The sequence below is a fragment of the Echinops telfairi genome, unplaced genomic scaffold, assembly GCF_000313985.2.
Source record: "Echinops telfairi isolate 266 unplaced genomic scaffold, ASM31398v2 ScPeMD7_4225;HRSCAF=4972, whole genome shotgun sequence".
Lineage (NCBI taxonomy): Eukaryota > Metazoa > Chordata > Mammalia > Afrosoricida > Tenrecidae > Echinops > Echinops telfairi.
The window spans coordinates 18799223-18810277 of NW_022108124.1; the positions used below are offsets into that span (position 1 = coordinate 18799223).

The 11055-nt window shown below is 43.4% G+C and overlaps 1 protein-coding gene across 1 annotated transcript in view; it reads left to right on the forward strand.

The window, feature by feature from the left end:
- Positions 1 to 1199: 1199 nt before the first annotated feature.
- IGSF10 (immunoglobulin superfamily member 10) overlaps positions 1200 to 11055 on the forward strand; it is a 32025-nt gene continuing 22169 nt past the window's right edge. The window contains exons 1-3 of the mRNA XM_004708646.1: positions 1200 to 1393; positions 4710 to 4839; positions 10036 to 10426. Of these exons, the coding sequence (XP_004708703.1) occupies positions 1200 to 1393; positions 4710 to 4839; positions 10036 to 10426 (715 nt within the window). The remainder of the gene's footprint in view (positions 1394 to 4709; positions 4840 to 10035; positions 10427 to 11055) is intronic.

An 11055-nucleotide genomic window follows, 5' to 3' on the forward strand; every position in this document is an offset into this window, starting at 1 on the left:
CAGCCTGTTGGTTATTATTGCTATTGCTTGTGGTTACTCTTTGGCAGTAAAGTGGCTAATGTGTCCTTTTTTGGCAAACATCTGAGGGTGCATTAGAAACAGATTGATTTTCCCTTCTAGTAAATGTCTTTGAAGCATGTTGAATAAAATGGGAGACCTCCGTTAAACGAGAAAGGATGTTATAAAATTAATTATTATCATAGACAGATCACACATACCTCAAAGGCTGGAAGGAATACAGGAAAATGTCCATGTTTATACCTGAGTGGTGGTGTTATGAATACATTTTATTGTCCTTTTTCTACTTACAGTTCCTGAATTTTCTATAATGCACATGTAGTTACTTTTATAATTGTGTTAGTCTGGGTGGACTAGAGAAACAAATCCAGAGACATTCACATGTAAGAGAGAACTTTATATCAAAGAGCAATTGCACATGAAGAAAGCATCTCAGCCCAGTCCAGATCAAGTCCATGTCTGATAATGATCCCATATGTCAAATACAAGTCTATAAATTCCTCTTCAGACTCATGCAACACATGCAATCACACCAAATGCACAAAGATCACAGGCAAGTGGGTGGAACGTTTTGTGGATACAGTTGTGGTAGAAGCATCTTAGCATTGGGAGGGGTCTCCACGGGGCTCCTCCAGCTCCAGGGCTCTAGCGTAGCTCCATGTGTCTTGTCAACAGGAAGACGAAACAGAGTCTGTGTGCATCTGGCCTCCAGCGAGCTGTGTATCTCCGTGGTGCCTCCAAATGAGGTCATCAAGCTGTGACCTCACTGACAGGCGAGACTCCACCCTTTCGCAAGTTGACACCAGATTATGTAACTACCACAGTAATTTTTTTTAGTTAGTCTAAAGAAATTATGGTAAGAACAAGAAACTAAGGCTGATGTGTCTCAATGCCACGATATCTTCATTCTGGTTCCCAGCCTCCATTTAATGAGCCCTAAGAGATGGCAATTGGTGCTTCTCATTAGGTCGTGAGAGGCTGTGAAGAAATTGTCACAAGAGTCAACACTCCACTGGATCTCAATGGGATGCCAGTGCACACTATGGTTTTGTGAGAAGCACGGTTTGCCCTTGTGGCTCATGGGAGAGGCTCCCTAGCTTCCCAGGGTGGCTGCGTGCGAGTTGTACTGGGGCACGTGCTTGGACCATCTTTGTAACTTCCAGATGTGATGCTGTTTCAGGATGAAGGCTGAAAGCAGAGGAATCACTGGCTGGTTGGTCTCCCTCACTGCCATCTGCCTGGTGACCACGCCCGGGGGCAGGGCGTGTCCTCGCCGCTGTGCCTGTTACATGCGCACGGAGGTGCACTGCACGTTTAGGTACCTGACTGCCATCCCAGACGGCATCCCACCCGACGTGGAGCGTATCAATTTAGGGTGCGTGTGAACCTTATCTTGTCCTTTTTCAAAGGGGAATTGATCCCACTGGTGGCTTGATCCCCCCAAACACTTGAGTCTCTCGGAGATTATCCACCATGGATTTTAAAATTACAGGTGCCTTCTGAAATGAAACGCTTACACTTTGGGGAGCAATGAAAATATTTTTCTTGGTAAAGTAGCAAAGAGTTCTTCTAGAACCTAAAGGCATACTCTTAGAAAGCTGGTAGGTCAAGACTGTAGAGAAGCTTCAATCTGGTTACATTTTTGCAGTGAAATGATACTGCCCCTGTTAACACTCAGATTCGAGATATATCGGTGAGACAGATATAAAGCAACTGGAAGTGTCCTCTGATTCATATATATGGAATTTTGTATCAAGAAAGTGGCTCACATACTTATAGAAGTAGTTAAGTCCAGTCTCATTCAAAACTGTGGTTTCAATGTTAATCTTGGGCTTTTTCTGGCTCACATAGCTGCCAGGCAGATGAACCAGGAAGCAAGAAGACCACAGGCTGGTGAAGGCAGAGGTGGGTAAACGCAAGGGCAGGGAGCCAGGTTCGTGGCTGCAGAGTTGAATGTATTCCAGATTGCCAGGCAATGTGGCAGGCCGGTGATGGTTTCCAGCGCCTGGCAATATGGTGGGCCGGTGAGCCAGATATAGGATCCAGACCAGCAAGAAGGATAATGGGCAGTTCTTCACACAGAGTCTGCTTAAGTCCGAGGAGGCCACCCCTCCAAGGATGCGAGCCTTCAATCCTATCGCAGCTGACTTGAATAAGGAGGTAGCTCTCTGTTCTAATCTTTCCCAGCTGCCTGCTTGCTCACAGAAGGTCCCCTTATGGAGTTGATCACATTAGATCACAGCTTTGGAGAACCCCATGTTGACACAAAATCTCTGGTATATCCAGGATATGTAAGCAAAGTCTACTAGGTATTTTTAAAAAGCCTTTTGACGTCTTTCAATACAAATGGACTGATGTAAGGTGGTCTTTAAAACAGCCCTAATTTAAGATGGCAATCTCTAAAATGTTAAAGGGTGCTATATTTTAAAGGTCCATAAAAGGTGTGTGTGTGTGTGTGTATGTGTGTGTGTGTGAACATAGTAGTGTGATTTGAGATGATTCATTTGACAATTATTGAGCACCTCCTTATGTGCCAAGCCCAATGGTAGGCACTAAGGTATAATCATGAATAAAGTCACGTCATTCATTGGCAGAGCTACAGGTAAAGGGAGATGACACTGATATGAGAGAGACCTCCAAACACTCATGAGAAAATCCCATTATCTCTCCATTCTATTTTCCTACAACTGCTTTGAAGCCCCACTACAATCAAGGCAATTTCGTAAAAATTGGAATTGAGCATCGGAAGTGCCTTGGAAACAAGCACTCACATCAGTACCTAACATTATATAGCTGTGCTTACTCTAGACTGGCATTGGAGTAATACTGTACACGTGTTCACATTCTTACTCCACAGAGAGCCTTTCGAGCAGTTCTGTTTTATCTGCATTTCATGCATGAGGAAAACAAGGAGCAGAAGATTACTTTTACCAAAGGTTTCACAACTACTAAATGACCACATTTTTTATCCACATCAGCTATTTGGCATTACAGCCTAGACTTCTTTTTTATTATCTAATAGCTTTATTGGCATATAATTCACATATCATACAGTTTAATAGTTCAATCCTATTAAGATGAAGTGTGCCATCATTGCCACAATCAATTTCAGAACATTTTCTTCTTTGTCATACTCATTGCTGTTAACTCTTGATTCCCCCACCAATTCCCCTGCCCTGCCCCTGGGTAATTATTAATCCAGTTACTGTCTCTCTAGATCAGGGTCTAGAATTCGTAGCCGGTGCTTTGTAATCATGAAATCCACCTTGTAGAAGGAGGGGAAGAAGACAACATCAAAGAATGGGGTGGGTCTTACCAGTGTTCGCAGAGACGAATTCAAAAGCAACCAATGGTATATGAAAGTAATCCCCAAATCCTGCTGCGAGGGCCCCTTCATACTGCAGGTTGACTCTAAGCAAAACATGTTTAAACGTGACTCTGCTCAGGTGGACTGCGATGGCTGGACACAGTTCTGGCAGCAAGACACTTGGTGCCTTAAGGAAAGAAAAATGAAAAAAAATAACAGATGTGCTGTGTACCATGGAAAGCAAACAATTTAAACTTTTTATGTAAAGGTCCTTTTACTGGGGTTCTGACAGCTCTTGTAACAATCCACACATCAATTGTTATCAAGCGTAGTTTAACACAGGTTGCCATCATGATTTCTAGACATTTACTTTCTATTGAGCCCTTGGTATCAGCTCCTTTTTTCCTTCCCTCCCCACCCATATTCGTGACCTCTTGATAAATGGTAAAAATTAGTATTTTCATCTCTCACACTGACTGCTATCTCCCTTCCCCCACGGTTCCTGTTGTTCGTCCCCCTGGGGATGTGGGGGGTGTGGTTATGTGTCAATTAATGCCCCTTCATCCTCTCCTCGCCCCACCTTCCCCCTACCCTCCTTGTATTGCTGCTCTCATTCCTGTTCCTGGATTCCATGCATAGTGAGCTCTTCTCTCTTATCTGTACCTGTGCACATGCTCCGGTCTAAGCCGCAGTGAAAGACTGGACTAGGGTCATGATAGTGGGGGGTGAGGAAACCTCAAGGAACTAGAGGAATATTTGAGGCCAGGGCTTGATAACAAATTTTTAACAAGACTAAAATGGGCATCTTCCCAAACTATTAAAGTTTCTAACAAATTGGTGAAACTGCTGCACCACCTAAAACATTGGATTTTAAATGGATCGAGTGTTTAAGGAATGTCAAGAGAGACCTCAAGTATGAGCGAGGCAGAGAGGTCAGCTAAGAAGGTTATGGAGACTGTTTAGAGAAGTCTTAAAAGGGGTAATCTCAATATATTTCTTAATTGGGAGTTAATATATATCCTAATCATTCCAAAGTTCAGTCACATCAACCGGTGTTGTACAATTGTACCACAATCAGTTTCAAAACATTCTTTTCCTTCCTGGACGCCGAGATATCAGCTCCTTTTTATTGAAAGACACAGTGCCCTCACGAGGCCTCCATAGTTACGTGGATGAGCTGCTTGTAACTGAAGCCCACAAGGCATCTGGTGAATTTCAATGGTATTTCACACACAGAAAATGGTCTCTTTAGACCACAGGGAAAGTGAGAGACCTGAGTGAGTGTGTGTGTGTGTGTGCGCGCGTGTGCGCGCGCACGCGCTTTGATATCTGAACTTTTAGTTGATAGGATAAGTTTATACTTAGATGGATATTTTTATTTCAGATATAACAGCTTGGTCAGATTGACAGAAAGAGATTTTTCTGGGCTGAACAAGTTGGAGCTACTAATGCTGCACAGCAATGCCATCCACACGATCCCCGACCAGGCCTTTGCGGATCTCCAGGCCCTGCAGGTGAGACCCGCGGCGGGGGCTTAACACATACGGTGGAGCCTGTGAGGTGTGCCTCTAACACTGCCTTTCCGATGGGATCTAAGCAAATCTTCAGGCAACTAAAAGTACACATCAAGAGAAAACATCAAAGAACTCATTTTCTTATGCAATGATAGGTGAGTAAGAGGGAAATCTGGAGGGGTATTTGATATACCTCCAGCTAAACCGTAAGACCAGTATTAAAAGCAACTCCAAGTCATATTCACTCATCTGGGAATCAGATGTGCTTCCTAACATGAATTATTTTCTTAAACCAAAGTTAGCTTTCAGTAAATCATTTTTTTTAAAAAATCAACTTATTCATTTCATGTCTCATTCAAGATTTATAAAAATTGTAAAGGTTAATTGGACTTACAAGGAAGCACGGGAAATTTAACAGCATTCTCATACAAGTAGGCAAGAACGTGAAAATCAAGAAGCATAGGAAAAAGAATAAAGTAATACAAAAACATATACATCGAGATCTTTAGCCCCGGTGGCACAGTGGGTTGTGAGTTGGATTGCCAACCGCAAGGTCAGCAGTTCAAAACCACCAGCCATTCTGTAGGAGAAAGAGGAGGCTTTCTGCTCTTATAAAGATTTGTAGTCTCAGAAACTCACAGGGGTAGTTCTACCTTATACTGTAGGGTCACTGTGGGTCAGGCTAGACTCACGAACAGTGAGATAATAGGACTCGAAGTTTCCCAAAAGGCAAAAGAGGACCCTTTATACAGTTTCTATGCCACTCATCTGTCCGCGTGCTGTGCTGTGGTGGCTTGTGTTGCTGTGATGCTGGAGGGTGCACCAGCAGTGTTTCACACACCAGCAGGGCCACCCAGTGTAGTCACCTTTGAGCAGAGTGTCCGGACTAAGACATACTGAAAAGGACCTGGCAGTTGGCCGGTGAGAACCCTGTGGGCAGCAGAATATTTTCAGATGGAGTCCTAGGTGATGATCCCCTCAACGCGGAAGACGTGATTGGGGGAAAGTGCTTCCTCAAAGGAGACTCGCTTAAGATCAATGAACTAAAGTTTTCGGCACCGTCATTTATTGCTGGGGCACAACTCAAGATGAGAAGAAACAGATTCAAACCTCGCTCGATCATCAGAACGTGGAACATGTGCGAGACGAACCAGACTTTAGAAGGTGACTGAAAGGAACTGAAGCCTGGAAAGGAATAAGTTTTGTGAACTGGCGTGGACTGATAGTGGGCGCTTCACACTTGATGCAAATACTGTACTGAAGTAGGGTGTCATAGTTCTTCTCTGAAAGAGCAGACCATGACCTACCCTGACGTGCAGAGCTGCAGGTGACAGGCTCATAACCATCGCTTACAAGGAAGAACAGTGAATATGACAGTTACTCACGTTTACACACCCACCACTAATGCCAAACACGGAGAAACGAAAGAGTGCTCACCATCTCCTGCGGTCTGTGATGGACCAAGCATGCAAGCAACAAAAACCCATCGCTGCTAGTGATGAGGCTGAAACCGTGGAGGACCAAGGAGAAGGATCGGTAGTTGGAAAACACAGCTTTGGAGACAGACACACCCCTGAGATCCCAGCAGAGATTTGGCAAGCCTATCACCCTCCTCATTCGAAATGCCATTTCCAGTGACATCAGTTGTCATGACAGACGTGGACCTCACCAGATGCCATCCAGAATTTATTCAACCCCATCTGTGGAAAGTGCCATGGGCCAGAACAAGGCCAGTGGGTGACTGCTTTCATGCCATTGTAGAGTTGTTTTTTCTTTCAGATATCCCCGCTAATTTTAATAAAGTCATTTTGCTTTGTTTTAAATGACCTTTTCACATAGAAAGTTAGAAAATATCTCAGTCATAGTGCGGTGGTATAAAGAACTCCCACTGAAAAAATACTCTTGGGTTTCTATTTCTTGAACATTTAGTGAAAGTATAATTTATGAGAGCATTAGATTTATATCTATCTATCTATCTATCTATCTATCTATCTATCTATCTATTTATCTATCTATATATATAATTTTATTGGGGGCTCGTACAATTCTTATCACAGTCCATACATACATCCATTGCATCAAGCACATCCGCATACCCATTGCCATCATCATTCTCAAAACACCTGCTTTCCACTTGAGCCCCTGATATCAGCTCCTTATTTCCCCCCCCTCCCTCCCTGCTCCCCCCATACAGTTGCTTTTATACCATTTCTTGTTGCTGGTGAAGTCAAATGAAACCAGTCACAGTAGCCAGAGTGTGACAGTAACTCTATCCCTACTAAATGTGGGGACCATCTCCAGAATCGATTAGATGTATTGAACACTAATGACTGGAAACCAGATGGGTTGCGGGATGACATCTGGGACATCTTCAAGGATAGGAAGACAGCAGCAAGGCCACATGGAGTCCAGGGAAACAGTGTTCCCAGGTGAGGAGCATAGGTGAACAACTGCACAGGGTCCCTGAGAAGAGAGAAATATGATGCAGATGAACCCGCAGAGAAGCAAAGGTTGGAAATGCAACCAGGGGAGCGAGAGCTCTAGGGATCCTGTGACCACAGGGGAGGGAAGGAACCTGGAACTAGGGACAGGACTTATCGACAATGGCAATGCCTAGCAATTTGGGAAGTTCCCCAAGAATAATGGGCCCCCAAACAAAAAAACCATATCAATGTGAATGAGGGGGAGGGCAAAGAGGAGATGCAAGGCCCATCTGTAGACAATTGGACATCCCCTTACAGAAGGGTCACAAGGAAGAGACGAGCCAGTCAGGGTACAGTGTAGCACTGATGAAACACAACTTTCCTCTAGTTCTTTAATGCTTCCTACCTCCACTGTCATGACCCCAATTCTACTTTACAAATTCGGCTAGACCAGAGCATGTACACTGGTACAGATAAGAGCTCACAGCAACACAGGGGATCCAGGACAGGTAAACCCCTTAGGACCAATAATGAGAGTAGTGATACCAGGAGGGTAAGGGTAAGGTGGGGGGAGAAAGGGGGAACCAACCACAATGATCTACATATAGCCCCCTGCCAGGGAGACGGACAACAGAAAAGTGGGTGAAGGGAGACATCAGTCAGTGTAAGACTGAAAAAATAATTTATGAATTATCAAGGGTTCATGAGGGAGGGAGGGTGGGGGAGGGAAGGGAAAAATGAGCTGATAGCAAGGGCTCAAGTAGAAAGGAAATGTTTTGAAAATGATGATGGCAACCTATATACAAGTGTGCTTGACCCAATTGATGTGTGGATGGTATAAGAGTTGTCAGAGCCCCCAATAAAATGATTTATCAAACTTTTTAAAAGAGAGAGATATCTCCCCCCACCCTAGAAAAAAAACGTTTGGGAGCAGGTGTCTAAATACAACTATTGGTTTCTACTCATTGGGACCACAAGAGAAGGAAGGTCATCAAAGAGTCAAAGAAGAAACTAGCCAGGGGCTCTCCTAGTTGAGACCAGAAGAACCAGATGGTGCCTGGCCACCGTTAGTGACCATTCTGACCAGGCGCACCATAGAAGGTGCCAGCTGGAATGGGAGAAAAACGTACCCTTTATGTAGGGCAGGCTAGAGAAAGAGCCAGGAAGATGGCCCCCAGATATACTTATAACTTGTAACTAAGCTTCTCCTGGAGGTCACCTTCCACTCAAACAATAACTTGCTTTATAAAATAAACATCACTGGTGAGCAATCTGTTTCCATAAACAATCAACTATATAAGATCGAAGGTCAATATTTCCCCCAAAGATGAGAAGACAAGGCGGGGGTGGGGGAGATAGGGAAGCTAGATCAATGCAAACAGAAGAAATTGAGAAAAATGTGAAAATTGTCATCAATGCCCAGAACAATGTGTGTAAAAATTGCTCAATGGGAACCTGATTTGCTGTGTAAACTTTCACTGCAAACACAATAAAAAATCAATATATTTTAAAAGAGAAGGAACAATAAAAAAAAGGATGTCAGGCTTTTCTGAAATTTGCTCTTGAATGTATTAAAAAACCACCATATCACTTTGATGACTGGGGTGTACTGGATCCAAATGATGGTATATTCACACGGCCCCATGCATGGAGTGAGGCCTTTGAATTACGGCATCAATGAATTCATGAACAGATCTACTTGACAAAGACATCGAGCAGAATGTTCCTTAGAAGAAAAATTGGCAAGATTTCCCCTCATATACTTTGGATAGGTTACCAAGAGGGACTAGATCCTGCAAAAGGACATTGTATGTTTCATCAGTGCTATGCTGCACCCTGACGGGCTCTTCTCTTCTTTGTGACCCTTCTGTAAGGGGATGTCCAATTGTCTACAGGTGGGCTTTGGGTCTCCACCCCACTTTCCCCCTCAGTTACATTTATATGATTTTTTGTTCTGGGGCTTTGGTGCCTGATACTTTAGCCCATCGACACCTCAGGATCAGGCAGAAGGCTGGTGTGCTTCCTTTCTGTGGGCTTAGTTGCTTCTCAGCTAGATGGCTGCTTGTTTATAGAAGAATGACTTCTAATGGGCACAGGTTTTGATTTGGGGATGATGAAAATTCTGTGAGCTAGATAGTGATGATCATTGCACAGCAATGTGACAATACTTTAAACACACACACACACACTACTGAACTGTATACATGAAAAGGGCAAGGTTCATAGCATATGAACTATAACTTAATAGAGCTTTGATAAATGTGAAAATAAATTAATATCAATATTTTTCTTATGGATAGACTTGAGAAGTCTTGAATTTACTTGAAATATTAAGAGAGGTAAAGCAGTATATTATGGAAATTTCAACTAGCTACAGGACAGATGTTGCCTTATCTGCATCCTACCCACCTCTTGTGAATGCCAGTGGGTTGTTAGGAAGCAAATCCAGATCCCGGTGTTTCTTCTACATCTACTTCCACAGCTCAAAGTACAGGGAGCTTTTAACACGTAAGCACCCTGCCATTACTCTCCCTTTCTAATTCGAATTCCTTAACACCATCAAATGTTCCTCTGAGCTCTAATTTCCCTGGTATCCCCATGTTAAATCAGTAACTAATTTGTTTGCATTTGTACCCAAACAAGACACACACACACACACACACACACACACACCATTGTGTTATCTCGTCATGTGTTTTAATATCCCTCCATTTCCCTTTTGTCAAAATGCTGTTGACAGCATAAATGTGTCCTGCCTTTTCCTTCTTCTTAGGTCTTAAAACTGAGTTATAACAAAGTCCAAAACCTTCGGAAGGAGACTCTTTACGGCCTCAGAAACTTGACAAGGTTGCATTTGGACCATAACCATATCGAGTTCATAAACCCGGAGGTTTTTCATGGACTCACCTTCCTCCGACTAGTGCATTTGGAAGGAAATCAACTGACCAAACTTCACCCAGATACGTTTGTCTCCTTGCGCTACCTCCAGATCTTTAAAACGTCTTTCATTAAGTACCTGTACTTGTCTGATAACTTCCTGACCTCCCTCCCTCAAGAGATGGTCTCCTATATGCCTGGCCTGGAAAGTCTTTATCTCCATGGAAACCCATGGACCTGTGATTGCAATTTAAAGTGGCTGTCCGACTGGATCCGGGAGAAGCCAGGTACCTATACTATTGATTTCTTTGCCTTTAACAAACTCGAGGAAACTTACCTGGAAGTGGTTACCAGTAAGCGGAGTAGCGAAAGTAATATAGTTGGAGAGAAAATAAAACTATAGAAATTTCAGTAATAATGAATGCTCTTTATTCAGTAGTGAAATAATCATTCGTTGTTTGGGGTCAACTATTTAGTCAAAAGGAACTCTGGAGGCACTGTCTGATAAGCACTGGGCTGCTAAACTCCAGGTTGGTGGTTCGAGCCCACCAGATGCTTTGTGAAAGATGAGGCTACCTGCAAGAGTCATTCAGTCAAGCAACACTCGTTGTAAACTACAGTGTGCGAAGGGCCTGCGAACCTGGGAATCTCAAAATGAACAAGGCAGATTTAGGCCCCTGTTTTTTTGTTTTTTTTTAAACATTTTATTAGGGGCTCATACAACTGTTATCCCAATCCATGCACACATCAATTGTGTAAAGTGCATTTGTACATCGTTTCTCAAAACATTTTCTCTCCATTTAAACCCCCGACATTAGGTCTTCATTTTTCCCCTCCCTCCCCGCTCCCCCCTCCCGCATGAGCCCTTGATAGTTTATAAATGGGTATTTTGTCATATCTTGCCCTGTCCGACGTC